Source organism: Mixophyes fleayi, chromosome 2 (genome assembly GCF_038048845.1).
Source record: "Mixophyes fleayi isolate aMixFle1 chromosome 2, aMixFle1.hap1, whole genome shotgun sequence".
NCBI lineage: Eukaryota > Metazoa > Chordata > Amphibia > Anura > Limnodynastidae > Mixophyes > Mixophyes fleayi.
Window position 1 is genome coordinate 185,049,736 of NC_134403.1, and position 20,499 is coordinate 185,070,234.

The 20,499-nt window shown below is 37.9% G+C and overlaps 1 protein-coding gene across 2 annotated transcripts in view; it reads right to left on the bottom strand.

Annotated features, from left to right (window-relative positions):
* The window catches only part of TRIM37 (tripartite motif containing 37), a 151,485-nt gene that overhangs the window by 17,969 nt on the left and 113,017 nt on the right, over positions 1-20,499 (bottom strand). For both annotated transcript variants that reach the window (XM_075195073.1, XM_075195072.1), the window contains exons 20-22: positions 7,177-7,308; positions 4,311-4,482; positions 3,983-4,104 (exon numbers count right to left, since the gene is read on the bottom strand). In XM_075195073.1, the coding sequence (XP_075051174.1) occupies positions 3,983-4,104; positions 4,311-4,482; positions 7,177-7,308 (426 nt within the window). The remainder of the gene's footprint in view (positions 1-3,982; positions 4,105-4,310; positions 4,483-7,176; positions 7,309-20,499) is intronic.

Genomic DNA, 20,499 nt, shown 5'->3' on the forward strand with positions numbered 1-20,499 from the left:
GATTTGGGATGTTTTTCTTTCTTTACCAACAGATTATCTCTATTGATGTCTCTTACTTCATGATATTCCTGCTCTATCAAATAAGGGTCATACTCTCTCTCCAGGAACCTTTTTGTTAGAATGGAATCTTGTGCGTCATATTGCTCTATGGTTGAGCAATTTCGCCTTATGCATACAAATTGGCTTTTAGGAATGTTTCTTAGCCAATTTTTATGATGGTTACTTTTAGATGGGATGTAAGAGTTGCAATCTACATTTTTCAGAAAGGTTTTAGTCTGGATTTCCCCATTCTCGATACAGATGTCCAAATCAAGGAACTCAATTCTCTGTGTACTGATGTTGGATGTGAATTTGATGTTGAGATCATTAGTGTTGATATATTCAACAAATGATTCTAGTTTTTCTCGAGTGCCCGTCCAGATGCATATGATCAATGGACCCTACAGACCTTCATGCGTAACATCATGCAGGTCCAAATTTGTCCATGGCCTGGCTCTCCTCTTTTGGTGAAGGACTTCAGTATTCTGGCAATCCCAGAGTACTGCAACCTTTGCAGTACTCAAGAGTTCAGTGGTGTCAGTGTCCAGGTAATTGGCCAGCAGTATTGGGGGTACAGGGAATGGAGCTGCAGTTTCTTAAGACCAGCCTCTCTGATATACTCCATCTTGGAATCCTTTGACTTCCGATAGCTGTGCATGTACTCTGCAAATACAAAATTACCCACGTTTGCTATTCAGAGGTAGCAACTAACGGCCCCAGGGGAGCTATGTAAGCCCACTGCTCTACAGAAAATACATCACTATTCCTGCACTACACCTAGCTAGAGAGGAAAATGCATAAGGAATATGGAGCAGTTGCAAGGGTGGTACAAATAAAGAAAAATAACTGACCTAAATGGTTCTTTAAGAAAATATCTAGATATGCATGGAACAAAAACAAGAAGCAACTTGAACGGAAAGAGGATTTTTATACAATAAATCTGTTTCTCCGATTCCATCTGGGGGACACTGCTACCATGGGTTGGATGTGGAGAACTGTGAGCTGGCACTTTAGTTAATTTGTTTAATACTTGCTGACAGAACTTCTCCCCTCTGCAATCCCTGTAGCCTCATGTAATACAAAAAGTCCCAAGGAAGGGAAAAACCACCACCGAAGACCAATTAGCAGAGGAGCAAAAGGGAGGGAACGCAGTGTCCCCCAGATGGAATCAGAGAAATAGATTTATCGCAAGTATAAAAATCCTCTTCTCTTTCATCCTATCTGGGGGACACTGCTACCATGGGGACGTTCTCCCTTGAAGGGAGGGACCGAACTTAAAGCCCGAACGCAACACTGTGGCCAAAAACCAGCAGCCATAGGGCCAGCAGTAACTAAATTAAGCATAAGAAATGACAGCCAAAGAACTATACGACTCCTTGGTCAAGTTGACCCACTAAAACACCATTAAGAGCAGCCCAAATCACCCCCACGGAATGGGTGGAATTGGTGCCAAGACCATTTGACATAAGTCGACTTAACAGAGAAGGTCTATCGGACAGAAGACAGAATGCTCCTAGCGATGGTCTGCTTAGCAGCCAGCCTTTCCCGACCTCCGTATGGAGCCATACAAGCAGAAACCAGTCTTCCTAATGTTGGACGGTCACACCGCATGAGACGGAGACATGAACACTATTTTAAAGAAAACATGCTGAAATGAGGTCCAAAGAGGCAGCCAGTTCCCGTAGGACCGTAACCAGAAACTCCAGATTCAATTTGAACCCTAAAAAGCATCGCAGGCCGAATGAAGGGACTGAATAAAGAAAATAACATACTCCACGGGTGCTCTAAAGAAAGATGCAGCTAGTCTAAACCCTAAAGCAATACACCAACTAACTTAGTTCATACAAAACCAAATATTGTGGGAATAGAGAAGCACCAATTGTTTTACCCTTTATTTAGTATTGAGTGAAGGAACTGTATGCAACAGCCCTTACATCGCATAAAATGGAGAATATGGTATAGCAACAAGGGGCCTCTGGCCTTATACCCTGCACCAAGGTCCTTGGTCAAGGAACTCCACTACAAGGTGGCAACCGCACTTCAGCTGAAAGCGAGGTTTTGATGAAGATGGTAAGGAATGAATACCTAATGTCTCACGCCACCCCCAGGTGCCAGGGAAGGAACCTTGGAGTTGTGTGCAGAGCCCTTAGGGAGAGGTCCGCGCCGCCTTCACATTCCCAGGTCTCTGCGATAAACAGAGCAAGTCCAAGAGGAAAAGCTGACTCTAGAACCGTCCAGAACTGAGACGGAGACTCGCATGCAGACATCTGCGGAAAGTGAGGAACAAAAAAACAGTAGTTGTGAGATACACTAATTCTCACCCCCCCCCCCCCCACCTACGAAGTACTGAATGCCCTGTTGTACTGTGGTAGCCACAGGTTTCCTGCCCACTATTATGAATGAGAATCCCCTGAACAGTCAGAAACAGACCATAACGGTCAAGGGGGGCCCACCAAGGTTGTTCCTGGCTGGAAGGGGAAGGGGGGGTGGCCCCAAGGGAGGAGGTCCGTGTGAAGAAGACAACCCCCTCCTCACCGGACCCAGCAAGGAAAATAATGCAACCGGACCCGAAGTGGCCAATTCAGCAGAATTCTAATTGCCTCATTCAGAGACCTACATAGCTACAGAAGGACATAATCAGTCCACTAAGACTCTATAAAAGGACAGTTTTATTCCCTTATAATTATTCCAACAATCCCAGAAGGAACCCAGGCTGGGCGAAATGCGTAGGTTGAAGATATAAATCTATACTACACATCACCAAGCTTCATCGGCTATGTACACAAGCCTGTCGTAGCAGCTTACTACAAGAACTCACTCATTGAATCTAATGCGCATGTGCAAGCTGTCCAAGGTCACAAACAGCTGTGGAAGACATGACAAGCCTGCATGTGATCGGGAACACCAACTCTGCTTACCAGCAGCAGCTGGATAAAAACCCAGGCTGCACAAGTGGCACGAAAGGACCGAAAAACTGGGGATTGTCAATCAGAAGGTATTAATTCCATCAGATCCCACTCCAACAGCACATTGAGGAGAAACAACTGGCTCCATGTTTTTTACCATATAAGATGCCAGGGACAACATGTAACGTGTCTTAAACAAGACTTTGCAGACGGATCACTGTTTATTACAATATACTCATTGCTTGACTTTGCCACTGCTTATTTCAATGTATTCACTTTTACCTGTACATTGGATTAATATATTGAATTCTATAGAATCTGACAGTGTTATTAACATCTAGACACCATCTGCAGTTGGTTTCTGGCCTCTTGCCTAGTTTTGGACTTTCGTTTGTTATTTAGTAGTTTTGGACTTCAAATTTGATTTGATCGGACAACTCTGGAGCCCATAACTGGCCTGAGTGTGGACTTTCTCGGAAGAAAGCAGAGGTCAGGCTGTTTCAGGTTTTTAGATGCAATGATTATACCATTTCTTATGTGCTATAGGTTGTTTGCTCTATTTTGAAAATGCTTTAATAGGTCCGGACCATTTATGTTACGGATTACTTGTTTTTATGTTATAATTTTTGTCAATAAATTATTGCCATTTTATATCCTGTATATCCACATACCAGTAACACCTATATTGCGGCAGGGAAATCAAAATTGCTCTGTAAAAAGCCATATTTTGGTATAAAGTGTAGAATAAACTACTAAGCCCAAATTAATGGTTTCTTTTTCAATGAATCCTTAATTTCATTGATTTAAGATACATGAAAATGAAATTGTAACTAAGAGGAGTCTAAGATTTTTTAGAGGTTCTAATAGTCATTGCTTGTAACCAGACTGCTTTAACAACATTACAATGACATAGAAACGGCCAAGCTTATTCTGCATGTCAAGTCACAATTTAAAAAAAATAAATAGCAGCGTTATTTTAACTTTCAAAAAATGGGGGAAAAAACCCCATAAGATTTAATAAAGGAAATTAATTTTACCTTCATCTGGGTATGATGAAGCTTCATTGGATATCATAGGGTTAATTTCACCTGCTTCTTGGTCACTATCCAAGCTTCCAGTCTGTACAGCATCTTTTCCACTCCAGCCTTTAGAATTTGACCTTGAAAAAAGAATACTTACATTTAGTTTACATTATTCTGGTGAAGCGATGCCACATTAATGGATGCAGTAGAAAAATGCAGCTAAGTATATTTGTAAACTAAAAGAGGGCTATTAACAAATGTATTATTTAGTCTCAATGATTCCTTCAAGTTTAAAGTTACATACTCTAGGCAACTTACACAAAAATGAAAGTGGTTGACCTACCCCAATGTGACTATTTTTCTGGTCTTTTCCATGCACATTGCTTGTATTTCAGCACTGAGGAGGTCAGACTGTCTGTCTTCTGCCTTAGAGCTAGAGGGTGCCTCAGGGCTCCCATTGCTTAGAGACCTGGGTGATCCATGTCTATTGCCATTTTTGGTGCCACTATTACAACCTTAAGAATACAAAGTGTTATATTAATATTTTACACGCATGATGAGAACCACATCAGCTCATGTGTGCTGAAATGCAAGAACAGTGTAGCAGTCATTTATTTCTAAACATATAGTAAATAATTGTATTTAAATTGAATTATTCTTTTCCCTACAACTAACAGTAGAAGATGTCCCATGTCTGGAACCTACTGATTGGGAGCTTTCCATCCACATCTGCAGCAGCAGCAACTTTAGAATCTCCAAGGCTTAGTGCAAAGAGGATGAATAAATGCAAGTCATGGCTATTTACTGGGCAACCGCCATGACTTGCAGATCTCCAAAATACGGGTCAATGACTTTACACACATACCCATGGAGGTCAACAGCCATCCAGATTTTCCACCGTAACAGATGAAATGTAATACAGTTTGATACATTTGGTAGATGCATCATACTACTGAACACCATTAATAATTCTCCTATCTCCATACAGAATGTTTACGCTCCAAATCGATATCCGTGCCTATTTCTTTGTCTCTCTTGACCGAAAAATTTCACAAACACAGAAAGGGAGATGTTAAAATGGCAAGGGCTTTTAATACCATGTTAAAACAGCAAATTAGAAGGACCTAGCTAAACCCGTACTTTCTTCTATTCCTGTAAGTGAACGTAGCTCTAAAGCTCTCCAACACCCTTGTTAAGAATCATCTACTGTTTGACTCTCCATATTTTTCTTTAGTATATGTTTAGTACCTTTTTAGAACAAAGGGTACAAAATTATTGATATCAATTGTTGATATTTTTCCAATTACTTGGCCAGATAAAGCCCAATTTGCAGTCGATTTAGTTGCCGATTCTGCCTTTTCTTCTACCTTAATGTACCTCTTAAAGAAATCCCTATTTATTGCAAGATGCAGGGGTTAAACAGCATCTTACTCAGCTACTGGATGTGTATTTACCATTCAAATCAATCACAGGATAGGAGCATATGGTTCTCTAGGATGGGTTGGGTACCAAATTGCAACTACCATGACACCTACACTACTTTTGCCGAAATACTCATCACAAAACTTATTCCCGACATCTTGGCATTCCTGACTCTTAAAAACGCTGACTTGCAAGTATTTCCACCCTCGCATAGACCGGCACACAGAATGACATTCATTTAAAGCGTGACCCTATTACTGATGGCGTTAGGAGGGCAATGCAAGTACGCGACAGCTGGACATTGTAGAAGGATTACTAAAGTATTGTCCAGCCGGCGCATACTTGCATTGACCCCTTCACCAGTAATAGGGTCACGCTTTCAACGAAGATCATTCTGTGTGCCGGACTGTGTGTGGGTGGAAATACTTGCAAGTCAGCTTTTTAAAGAGTCAGGAATGCCAAGATGTCGGGAATAACAGTTTAGAGATAAGGATTTAAGTAGTGTCGGTGTGATGGTAGTCAGAGAAATGACCACTGCTCTTGGATGCATACAAAGCTGTAAAGAGAGAACACATTATCCAAATAGCCCCCTGTATCAAACATGAACAAGCCCAAACACTGCATGATCTGACAAAACAACTCCAAAAATTAGACAATCTATGTAAGAATATGCTTAGTCAACAGGACTTGGACAGGCTCATAAAAGTGTGACAGGAGCGTTAACTATACATTTAACTGCTCTTACTTACTGAAATCTGCGGTGGTCAATATAATATATTATGAGAAAGGTGATAAAGAAGTAAAGTTATTAGCCCATAAATTCAGTCAAAATTGTCCAAAATATACTTTTTGTTAAAGAGCATACAGGTAGCCTTATTTAAGACCCTACAAAAATACTTTGGGAAAAATGTCATTAAAAAATGGTACAACTCTCCTCATACTTCAAAACCTCATCCAGCATTACATAAAGAAATGAACTCCCTCCTATTGGGATTCCCCCTACCTAAGCTGAATCAGGCTACAGTGGTATATCATATTACAGCAATTGTGTATAAATGAACAACCTTTACTGTCTGATATGATGGCACAAGGCTGACTTATATACCTCTCCAGACACAGCAGAGGAAACAGCAACTCAGACAGCATCCACAAACAGACAGACTTGTAAGTGACATCTCCCTTATTTGAATGCAGAAATGCATTTTAGGATTGTTCTTTGATGATATTTTTGTAATTTTCTTTTCCCACATATATATTTCTCTATACATGCAATAAATAACTTTAGAAAATATTTGTCTGTTTTGCTTTCCCTGCTCACTGATATTTCCAGATCCATCCTGACCTGGCTATATTCTTTGCAACTAGACCACATAGCCAGCCTGTTGTACTTCAACATACCTACATTTTAAAATGGCCTCACACAGACTGATCCTGCCTTTTGACTCAAGCTCTGAGTGGCAGGATCAGTTTTCCTCATAACAGAGTATATTCGTGCTGCTGGAGGATGACCACACACAAGCCAATAGCAGTCAATTTCCCATGCATTTACCAACAGATTGATTTTCACTAATTGTTGGGTTTGTTTAGGGGACACATACACACAAACACTGCAATATTGGGCAAATTGCCTGATTGTACAGCAGGTGACCAGTATTAGTAACACCTTCAAAACACCTAGGTAAAATAATACATTAATATCTTGATATTTACATTAGCCAAGTACAAGACATATAAAAAAGAAGAAAAGAAAAAAAGTGTTCATTTAAGATAAACGAGTAGTCTTTTACCTTCCAAGGGAGCTTGACATTCTCCTTTAACCCGATGACCATCCCCACAGTCAACTGCTCGCCTTAAAGAAAGACTCCCTGCTCTTTCACCTGATCGAGAATGCTTAGGGGAATTACATTTCTTGCTGGTTGCTGCAGACACATAAAAAAAGGTGTTACCTTATTAAATAGACATTATTGTAAAAATGCATGCCTGCATAACTGTATAGGCTACTATACAATACTGATGGTATTTCCACTGCACCAGTTTGATTTCAATTACAGTAATTGTTGTCTTATCACCTAGAGATATGTTATATATTTGTTTCCCATACAATTAGCTGAAAGAAGGGGTGCTACCTCTGATAACCCACAAATCAAGAAATTCCCTAAGAGGGACAAGCGTTTAATATTTTTTGAGGTACACTAAAGAAATTTTTTAAAATGCTACAATTTTATTGGTAAGCAGTAAAATTGTTTTACTCAAACACAATTACTTAAAAAGGACAGTGAAATAAACACACAGTTTAAAGTGTATAATTCTGAAGCTGTGTAATAAAAGCTGCAAATCATTTTGCAAATGCCGTGTGATGTCCATTATACATTTTCAAAATATCTCCGATAATAATCTCTATTATTTCTTATTTCTATTAATATATCAACTGAAAAGTGGTATTTTAAATATTTTTTCCCCCCAGAGTTTATAATTTATGTTCATACTTTAATTTACCACTGTAAATCACAATAGAGATTAAGAGGCTGAGTTATTTAATTTCATCACAGTAGAATCTTTCTTAATACCCCCTACATTTATGTTTCCTATGTATTATAGTCAAAATTTCAGAGATTAGTTTTAATAACCAGTATTTTTCTTTTTCAGTTTAGATCATTCATTTGAAATCATTTTAGAGTAACCGTTTTTTGTCCTATGCTGCTGCATCATCATACAATCTCAGTAGTATTTTAGTCAGGGTGATATTGTAACATCATAATTTATTTAGTATAAATCATGGCTAAATACTTTATGTTCAGTTTCTGTCATAATAGCCCAAGATTACTTTTGTAGGAGGGTGGGTATACTTTGCTGTCATAATTTGTTTTGGGTGCATAAATGCTAAACAAGTATTTGTTCAGTTACTTTATGCAATAAAACTAAAAATCAATAATAAACTCATATACTGGATTATAAATCTTCAGACTCTCTCTCACTCCATTACTAATCATACCCACATACATTTGCCATATATATTTCTAACCTTATTCCCTCAGATCTCAACACTTTATTCATATATTATAATGTTAACAGAGTACGTCCAGTAATAGGTTTTTATCACTGAGTGCGCTTATTCGGACCCCCAAAAAGTAAGGTCTTTGTCACATCGTTTAATGTATTGGATTCTAACTTAATTTCCCAATATGACGATTCTGTATATGAGCCAAGGATAGTTCCAACATTGATAAAAAGTATAAATAAATTTGCACATGACGACACATGGGAAATCCTCTCACATTAAAAAAGAGGAGGCTCCATAACCAACACAGAAATGTGTTTTTACACTGAAAACAGTTAATGTGCAAAATACATAAGAGATATAAAGCACACAGATGCATTTACTTGTTGATTTTGTAACAAAAGCCATGACCACAGTAATGGTAGAACAGCTCAAGGATATGACTATGGCAGCTAAACAAGATGCACGTCTCCAATGCTTCATGGACAATGAGCGCGAGTTGCAGGACTCTTTCATAACACAAATAATGGGTATGCAGTAGCGGATTCTGAGGGAGATTCTGATGGCTTACCTAGATCGCCTTATGCCAAGAATTCAAGGACAAGCACAAGCTCAGCCACAACCTCCATATCACATTGAGGGCCCTTATACTTTATATAACAGAGGGCAACAAATATTTCCTCCTAACCCAGGTACACCACTAAACACCCCACATCATCCTCCACAAATGGCTCCACTTAACCATGAGTACCCGGCTACTCCCTATAATCCCGATTACCCACATTACCGTCAGTTATAGGTAATGAAAGTATGTACAGTACAGTTATGTTTGCCTGTTTAAAGCAACAATATTTAAAATGTTTTGTATATGTAAAATGTTTATAATGTATGCACTTAAACGTTTTATTTTGCATTACTGCATTGGCACATGTGTATCCAAACCGTATATTTTTATGTCTTTACTACAATAGTATTTTGATTTATATTGGATATATATTGGTACATATGACATAATATGTACCCTTTAAAGAGTATTTTTTTTACACCGAATAAAAATCTTTTGTTCAAGTAATCTACTCTAGTAATGCAATCTACTCGATTATTGATGACAGATGGTGGTAATAATGAGTTCTGCAGAGGTATTTGTATGTTCTCACTCATAAATTGTAGAATCCCCAGACAGCATATATAGTTCAGAGCCCTGTACGTTCCACTTTGGTTGAAACTGTTCTTTCTGTATTTTACAAATATTGTGTAAAATACAGCAAGCAGCAACTACATGGGGCACAAGTTTGGTATCAATGTCATTGCTCTTCAATAAACACCACCAACGTCCTTTCAATCATCCAGAGGTATTTCCTACCACCATCTGAACAGAGCTGAGGGTGTGGGTGAATTGAATTTGTTGCGCAGAAAGTTGATGTTGCTGGGTGAAGCCCATCATCAACCATCACCGTAATGGGGTAAGCTGCATCCCAGATGATGTGTCCTTGGATCTCCACCCCATTCAGTCTTGGATTTCTGCTTCATCATTTTTCAGCAAATCAAAGCTCCTCTTGTGATGACCGACACTATTTCCAGGACAGACCCATTGTTAGTATGGGGTTGACCAGGGAAATTCCCGGGTCCAAGGTGCAGTGTGAACGGGGTCTCTGAGCTGTGATGCTCTGTGACTCGGCAAACACCCGGCTTTAAAAACCTGTGATATTGCAGGGACGGCAATATGAAAGTAGTATTAATGTAAAAAATGTGAAAAGCATTATGAAAAGAGGTAACATAAGCTGATATACGAGGCAACTTTAGTGTTGTGGGCTACAAAATTAATGCACTCAAGAAACCATGCTGAACTGGGAATTGCATACAGTGCAAATGCATTCTTCACTCCACTACACTTATGCCCCTGTAAAACAACATTTTACAGCACTCACAGTTTGCCTACTAATTCTTAATAACTTTTCTGTACCTTCAACAACTTCCAAAGCCCAACTATGCAAACTTGATGCATATTCTCCTTCAAGATGCCATCCTCTCTCTAAGCTCCCTTTTACGTGATTACTTATTAAAATCAGTTATGCCTATATGCAGTGACTCTACTCTCTTTGGCTGACAAAGGAATAAGTCCAAAGACTAAATAAAATTAACATAAATAAAGCTCCAAGTCCAGATGACATACACCTAAGGAATCTTATGGAGCTAAATTCAGAAATAGCTAGACCGCTATTCTTAATCTTCATAAATTCTATTTCATCTGGCTCAGTAGCAAGGGATTAAAGAATAGCAGATGTGGTGCCGTTATTTTAGAAGGGAATGAGATCACAACCAGGAAATCATAGACCTGTAAGCCTGATATCAATAGTGCGGAAACTACTGAAAGGTATATTAAGGGACAGTATTCAGGATTACTTGGTGCGCAATAAGATTATTAGTAGGAATCAGCATGAATTTGTAAGGGATAGGTCATCTCAAACAAATCTAATTAGTTACAACGAGGAAGTGGGAACTTAGACCATGGTAGTACAGTAGATGTGGTCTGCTTACATTTTGCAAAGGCCACACAAGAGTTTGGTTTACAAAATAAGGGAACTGGGTTCTAGGAAACATTTGTATTTGGATTGAAAACTGGTTGGAGAATAGGGGAACAGAGTTGTGATAAATGGAACATTTTCTAATTGGTCCAAAGTAGTGTCCCTCAAGGTTCCATGCTGGGGCAACTCCTTTTTAATATATTTATTAATGACCTTGGTGATGGTTTAGAGAGCAAAGTTTTCATTTTTGCAGATTACACCAAACTTTGCAAAATAATAAAATCAAAGCAAGATGTAGTTTCTCTGCAGAGGGATTTGAATAAACTGGAGGATTGGACGGCCAAATGAAAGATTAATTTTAACATAGATTTGTAAGTGCTTGTAGAAAGACTTCACAATAGCGCTCAAAGTCAAGCAGCAGCTGCAAGGGCCAATAAAGTAGTGGCATGCATAAGAAGGGGCATACAGGCCAAGGGAAGACAGTGTAATTTTGCCACTATATAAATCATTGGTAAGACTTTATCTTGAGTACAGTTTTGGGCACCACTCTTAAAACCAAAACAAAAAAAAACCAAAACAAAAAAAAAAAACCAAAAAAAAAAAAAAAAAACACCTTTTGGTACTAGAAAGAGTTCAGAGTAGGCGACAAAAATTATAGTGTATGAAGTCAAAGTTATGACAAAAGGTTAGCTAGTTTAGGCATGTTTACTTTAGAAAATAGGTGTCTAAGAGGTGATATGATTACTATGTACAAATACATTAAGGGTCAATACAGAGAACTTTCACGGGAACTTTCTACCCCAAGGACTGTACACAGGTTAGAGGAGAGGAAGTTTCACAACCAGCAAAGGAAGGGGTTCTTTAAAGTAAGGGCAGTCAATACACAGAATTCATTGCCAGAGAAGATTTAAATCACAGATTCAATTGATATATATAAGAAAAGGTTAGACAAATATTTAGCGTAAAAGGGTATCCAGGGTTAATTAAAATGAAAGATAGTAGTGGAGAAATAGGACTGCAGTGTTGGGTCACAAGGGTTTTTACCTGATTGAAACAAATTGAAATTGATCCAGATGAAGCAATCGCAAAATATAAGAGAGGGATTGCAGTAGATCCAAAAGAGGTTGAACTTGGACTGGTGTCTTTTTTTCAACCTCATCAACTATGTCGCTATGATGGACCTTCTTCACAGTGGATTTCACACTCTGTGCTCCCTTGAAATAGCGCTCACTAAAGTATCTAATGATCTTCTAGCTTTGCTCCATTGAAATAGGTCTCACTAAAGTATCTAATCATCTCCTCGCTGTTAAATCTAAGACCACATTCATACCGGCAATTTATTTGGGTTTTTAATAGCAGTTAAAACATATAACGCGAGTTTCTAGCATTTTAGAGCGCACTGTAAGCTTCCGAATGTGTTTACATTTGACAAAAACAAAGAATGGAACAAGTAACAATCAAAAAGCGCTACCTCAACGCAAGTTAAACGTCAATGGGACAAAATAAAAGAAGATGGGTAAGGGAATGCAATGGCTTATATACTGTACTACAGGTGGTGTTACAACCTGGGCAAACTCTGTAGATGTTTGGCACATCTAACCCTGGATGTTTACGGAACTGTATCCACAGGGGAACCCTTTACAATATATGGTGGATCTCTCCATGCAGTTCTCCATTCTGGTATAAGGTATACAACTCTCCCTAATTCACCTACACCACACCCCCGCCCAACCCTTTAATTGTTTACTTATGTTACCTGCCTCAATCTGAGCTGGCACTCCACAAAGTTGGTCTTCCACACCCTGGATCCAGCAAAATGTATGATTGCCAAGGACTGGAACCGGTCTAAATCCCCCTTATCCTTTGAAATATCATACGGTACATCACACAAAAGGTTAAAACTACATATTATCTACACATTAAAGTGTAATACAAAAATACATTTGGGCTAGTTTGAAATCTGTAGTACCTTAAAGAAGGGTAAATCTGCCCATAATATTCTCAAAATGCAAATAAACATCCAAAGACACACATCATAAGATCACACTTCCCTACTATGGGGGGCGATGGCCCCAATCGTCTTCCCTGGATCCGCCACTGCTCTTACTATACCCACTATGTATAGCAGTGTCCCCCATTAGACATATGAGAAATGTAAAATTACATTGTTAAAAAAAATATATAAGAAACATTTAAATTTGTGTATAATTAAAAAACAAGAGCCCCAAACAACCCTCCTCCCAAAAATGCCAGCGTGTATGATACCCTGATAAGGGTCTCACTATGAAGGCTTTTGAATCTAACTGATGATGATGATGATCTAACTGCCACTTTTGTACAAATCAATTAACCTCTAAATCTGACCATATATAGCCTAAATAACACTAACTTGGATATGTAGGATAACAATATGACAACTCCTTTAACATCTTCATGGCATCTACAACCTTCCTGCTATATCTTAGGCCTCATCACTGAACGTCCTTTACCCTTGGAAGTAAACAGTTTTGGTTTTAGAGAACTATGCTGATGCGCATGATACCATGTTAACTCATGATGACCTTGCATAAAACTTCTCCCACTCTTATGACTAATCTCACGGTCTGTCTCATCCTGATCTTCCACTACTACTTAAATTGTAATAGCAATTGTTCTGTTCCAAACTTCAATTAACACCTTCATACATGAAAACCTCTAATTTGGGTAAACTACCATTACGCACACATCACAAACCCATTGTATCCATTCTGTTCTGTCCTTACCCCTTCACAGTTTTTACAAAATCATGCACATAATGTAATCTCTCTAATGACAGTAGCATAACATTAATACATGGACTTATTCACTGGGATGTAACATACTATTAGACCAGCCTTGACACAAAAGCCTGAATGTATACACCAGACTGAAAAACCCCAAAAACACCCTAAACCATTTTGTTAAATTCTGCCCTCTGCTATACACCTACTCATTTTTACTCGATAATATGGCAAGGGTCAAAATACTAAGTTTTTTCTCTCATGTTGCAACTAAATTGATGCCAACTAGGATAAACATAACAGGGATTTAAAGTCATTTAAACAAGCTGCACCCTCAAACATTGTGTTCAAAACTTATGTAAATATAAACATTTTTCATAAATGTATGTTAAACAAAAATTACATTGCAAGCAGTTAAACTGTAAGATGGTGCAATAATAAAATGAAGCCATTCAGCAGTATGATTTTGCTTAATGGAAAATGTCTTCCTTTATTTGAACCCCCCCCCCCCTCCCAAAAAAATAAATAAGTGTTAATGTACTTAAAAACAAGCTTAAAATAATTAGGCTGCAATTCTGACTTTTACTAGATGAGACAGGGGCATTGCTGCCAAGACCAAATGTTAAAAATGGCCTAAAAAGTCTGTTGTCATTAACAACTCTTGTTTTTGATATATGAAAAACACAGTGTCTTTGTGAATGCTAAAAGCCAACTGTTCATTGGAATAATTATTATCCTTCTGAAAGAAGAAATTACATCAAAATATAGTAGTTCAATTTGACATTTAAATGAACTTTAGCTTTTGAACATTCTAACTGGAAAAATAGAGGAATATAATATATATTTATTTAAAGAATTCACTATTTGAAAAATGTTGGTAAAAAAAAAACCCCAGTGAATAAAAAAAAAACCAAAAAAAAAAACCTTTGTTACAGTACAAACAAATGAACATAAAAACTAAATTGGGAATTCAATTCCCCCCAGATTAGCTCCGCGATAACTCGTTATTACAGTAAAATCAATCCGGATTTCTGCTCGCGGTTCAGGGAACTGCAAGCAAAAAGCCGGCGTTGAAATTACCATAATGGTATTTAAGCGCACGATTACTGTAATAACGGTATTAGCGTACTAACAGTAATAGTGCACAGGCCATGTTACTGTAAAAAATAACATAGCAAATTGAATACCCCCCTAAGTATTCTAAAATGCAGTTTGGCTTCCAACTGTGCTCACGTGTCAACCATTTTGCTGCCAGATAGACATCTGAAATTTTGCACCTCAGATGGCTGGGCCAATTTAAAATAAAACAATAAAAAATAATAATCATCATTTTAATTATATATATGTTTTCTCCCAATAGGACTCAAAGTGCTTGGAAACATGAAGCAAGTTGTTCTACATGACACACATCAATCCTGTGAACGCATCACCCTTTAATAAAATGCAAATATTTAATCATTTCACTCCTTGGTAGCCCTAACAAATGGGTCACTCTCTGATTAGCTGAGCAAAGACCGGAAAAAGAAAAACACCTCCAGAGGTCATATAATGCGTCTCCTCTACCTAGGTGTCTTTTACCTGTCTTCTCCTTCTGCACCCTTTATGGAGCATGTGGTGATGGGGGGTGAATTAGAAATCAGGAACACACACAAAAGGGATTGTGCAACATGTGACAAGAAGTATGGATTTTGCAGGGACCGTGTGCGGATTGTATACCTCAAAGCAGGAAAGAAATCAGATCAACACTTAAGCAATTCAAATAATTAATTGGATGACAAAGTCTTCTGTTACGAAAGAAGACGTACAGGGTAAGTCTATTAAATAACATACTGATTAAATAACACCTTTATTTATTGGCATTACAAATTTAATGTTTTTTCCCCTTCAATATACTCCCCATTTGCACGAATACATCGCTGTAGTCTTGTTTTCTACTGGTCGAAGGCATGGAGCAAATCAATTTCTGTCACTTGTTTCAACATATCTGCCGTTTTCTTCTTTACAGCATCAACTGACTCAAAATGTGTCCCTTTAAGCACCGATTTAACTTTTGGGAAAAGATAAAAATTGCAAGGTGCTAAACCAAGCGAATATGGAGGATGTTCATGTGTAGAAACGTGTTTGTCGGTCAAAAACTGCTTCACAAAAAGTGCTGTGTGAGCACAGAAAGAAACCATTTATCCACAGTTGCGGCCGTTTCTTTCTGACTCTCTCAGCTTTTGCAAAACTTCCTTATAATAATACTGATTAACTGTTGTGCCTTCTGGAACCCATTCTTCCAAAATTACACCCTTGATTTTGAAAAAAATTATGAGCATTGCTTGGAATTTTGACTTGCTTTGACAATCTTTTCATGGTGATGACGGTGTTTTCCAGTGCATTGACTGTCTTTTGGTTTCAGGATCATACTGGAAGATCCAGGTCTCATCACAAGTGATTACTTTATGAAACAGGTTTGGATCTGTGTCAAGTTGCTGCAGAATGTCAACACAACATTCCTTCCCACATTCTTTTTGTTCTGGTGTGAGAATCCTTGGGACCATCTTTGCACAAACTTTTGGCATGTTAAGATTCTAAAATTTATCTTCGTCAATGTTCACGGATTCAGCTATCATTCAAACACTGAGTCAGCGGTCTTTTCGAACAATCTGATTTTTTTTTCTACATTTTCTTCGGTCATTGAAGTGCAAGGTTGTCCAGGGCGTTCATCTTCTACATTCTCACGTCCCTCGCTAGATCTTTTGTGCCACTCAAAGACACGCGCTTATTTAAGCTGTACAGGGACAGCTTGGGAAGTTATTCAAAGACATCTAGGAAGAGAAACAAAAAAAAAAATCACATTATAAACCCTCTGGAGGGGTTTTCTTTTTCTGGACTCTGCTCCACTGATTAGGTAGTTAACCCATTTGTTAGGGCTAGTTTTAATATGGTAGAGTTGAGGTATTGTGAAAAGACTTTCAGGACCATGTGTAAATTGATTTACAGTGGCCTGGCAGCTGCAGGAGGCTATGACACAACTGTATCATGGCCACATAAAAGCAGTGTTATAATGCTTATATAGTGAAATGGTTCAGTGGTTCTTCAAGGCTTTTCTGTACTCCTTCCACAAATAGAATTAGGAATGCAGTCAACTTATATTATGAGACTGTCAAATATAAAATCCCTTTATGAATGATTCCAAACTTAACATTTTCATATTAAAACCAATATGTGGAGGCAAAAAAAATTATAAAATCGCATATGTAATTTTAAGCCCTGTGCACTAAAATACAATTTGGACAAATCTGAAACAGATTCCAGTTGACCAAAACATAGAACATTCATATAAATATCTATGACATTTTATAAAAAGTAATAGTTTATGTATCTGACATATTAGCAAATGACTTGAAGAGCAAGTAAAGTCACTTTTGGACATTGAAATACATTATAGTTATATGGTCTCTGTGCATGACCTCATACCAGGGATGGCGATGCAAGATTACTATGTGGACAAGAAACTTTACTTTCAGATTCTAGCAACCCAACTTGCCAGTGCTCAAAATGAGCAAGGTACCCAGAGCTAAATGTGTAAGAATTGATACAGAGAAACCCTATAATGTGACATTTTCAAAAAGTTCCCTGAATGAGAGTAGCAATAAGAAAAAAATAAAATAAATAAAAAAATCTATATTTTGTTTATAGGCCCTAGAACAAAAGTTAAACAGAATAAATTGCAGATATGCAGCAGTACTAGAACTTGTAAAAAAATATTTGGCTTCTTAGCCAACAACTTTATTTATGATCACAATAAGCACAGCATAAACTAAAACAGTAAAGTCACAAATGCATCACTAGGTTGTACATGATATGAAATGCTGAATAAACAATCATTAAAAACTAGAGATGTGCGATTCGAATTTGGAGAAATCGGACAGATCCGAACTCTGGGGTAAAGAGTGGAACAGACTCGTAACTTGGTTTCTCGCACCAAATTCGGATCCGAAAACGAGGCAAACGTAATTTCCAGTAAAAGATATATAACCCTTCCCCATGTTCATTTGCCATTTTACAAGGGATAGCATGTGGATAGGCTGGCTGCAATTATGTGCTGAGAAAATCCTTGTAAGAGGATTGGACAAGGTAAAAATTTATATAATAGCTGTGTTTTACAACCTCTACTAGTATAAAAAAGAAGAAAAAAAAAAAGTAATGGGGGAAGAAAGTGTGAGAAAGAGTGCTCAAAATCCAAACACTGAGAAGTTTCTGATGAATGTGATGATATGTCCAATAAATTAAAATAGCCAACATTCCATACACCACCTGCAGTGGCAAGAAAAGGTTCAGACGATGGTCACTTTATGCTATCAGGGGTCCTGCTACTGCTGATACACATACTAGAATCCACATTGCATTAGAGAGTCTAACACAAATGCATCTTCCTGAACTTCTCATGTCCCACCTTCTCGATCAGAGTGAAGGCCTGTCACTGCCAAAACAGCCACATCATGGAATAGAAAAACAAAAAAAACAAAAAAGAAAACAAAACAGACTGAAGAACAAGTTGGGCACTCTCAGAATCCTGAGGAGAGTTTAGGGGTATCCATGAGTGCTATATGTGAGTGATGTTTCATATTCTGACACTAATCAGAGTAACCTACTTCCCAAAGGATGAATAGTAATAATGATGATTGAGACATAGAAATTGAGGATGCTTCTTTGAAACTTGCCAATGTGCAAGAGGATGAGGGGGATAATCCTGGATCTGAAAATGAATGAGTTCTACTTGAACAAGATGATGAGGAGGAGAAGGAGGATGATTGTGTTGACAGCCACCAGTAGTATCACCTCATGCCCATGATAAGCGCTTTGTCATGCCAGGGCATAAGAACAAAAAAAAGCAACTCTTCTGTTTGGAAATATTTTTGTCTCAACCTAGACAACATTTGTCAAGGCATCTGTAGCATTTGCGATGCCACAATAAGTAGAGGTAGGGACATTGATCATCTAGGCACTTCCTCCCTGTTATGGCAGCGAGTTCATTCAAGAAGTTTTTCAGAAGGTGGAAAATTTGGTATAGTAGCAATCAGCCCAGCATCAGCTAACAGTAAATGGATAGACACGTCCTGCAATGTTCACCGTCAAAAGCTTCACCATAAACCTCATTATTCGTCCGTAGTCCAGCATCCAAATTTCCAATTCAAACTGACTCCCCTAATACAATCCATGATTCCCAAGAGATGTCCTTAGGCCCTACAGCTGCTGGGGGTGATACATCAATACAGAAAGTAAGCAAGAAGAGCATGTATAGTTTTACACAACTGTCTGTGAAGCAAGTGTTTGAAAGAGGAATCAAGTATGACAGCCAACATCCTGTTGCCCAGTGGATCACTCAAGCCATGACAGCTATGTTAGTATTGAATGTGCATCCAATTTCTGCTGATTATTTGAGGTCATGTTTCCACGCTACCAAATGCCATTTCTCCCAACAGCAATTCCTCAGCTGAACCAAAAAGGTTAAACAAAAAGTGATTCAGTCCCTAGAATATGCCATTTAACTGCACACGCAACCCCACCAAACACCTTACAGAGCTAGCGATCTCCCGGCTTAGTGGCCATGAAATACAACGTGGCTACCGGATAGTGGTATGCAGGAGCAGTAAGAAGTGTGAATCGACATTGAATGGCCTTCAGGGTATTTTGGATAGGAACTTACAAACAAAAAATTATAGCAATAATCAATCAAATACAGCCCGCACAGAACAGCCGCCATGGCCAAAAAACTTTTTCTCTCTAATGCTTTTGGACACATTAAGCAAGTGGACAAAATTATGGCAATTTAAACCTAGTAGTGAATCCAACCACCCATAAAACTCCCCCAGCAATGTCTCATTGAGATTACAAATATGCCAAAGAGACTCATTAGTTACACAGCTCACAGCTTAAACTGTATCATTTATACGACATAAGGCGCTTCAAACATCACACAAAAGATTATCCCACTACTCCCCACATCAAAATATACTGGTATTGATATGCTATTTGTTTCAGAATCTCTTACACAGCTATCAGAAGTGTCTCAGATATTATCTTTTGCGTGGTCCTTTCATGCGGGTACATCTCTTACCATAGATATAATAAACCAGATCCACACCATTGAAACTGGTGCCTAGATGTTTCCCTTCGGTTGGACCTTGACCTATTTCAAGGCGTTAACACCTTCCTTGAGTATTTTGATAATACGAAGTGAATTAATCAATGTCTCAGCATATTCATGTTTCAGATGATTCTCATTTCTATTTAATTTTTACTTATTTGGATGTGTTTATTTAGCTTATTATACAATATCCTTATACATTTTATGTCCAATGTTACTATAAGATTCTTCAACCTTGTAATAAAAAAAAAAAAAAGAAAAAGCTTCCTGAACAAAAAATAAATAAAATGCTTACATTTACAAAAGTACTTAAAAGAAAAATCGGAATTAAACCTGCACAGAGCAAAATTATAAAATGTGGTATTGTCTTGAAATAATACAATTCCTGCAGTGATAAAATTAATAACGAAATCTGCCTAGTAGTGTCTAAGCAGATATTTTTTTAATCAATTATATTGAAGGGTGGTGCAGCTACATCTTGAAATAAATCAGAGACAGCGCAGAAAAAACCCCAAACCTACTTCATACAAATCAGAGCATTTGACATGTTATTTACATTCTTTACCCTACAGAACCACTTTGACTCTCCAAGAACTGTGGGGGTGGCTAAAGTGGTTTTGTAAAAGAAAGGGAGAAATTTTACTGGACTGAAAAATTTATTTTCACTTTTGTATAGAATATGTGAAATTCAC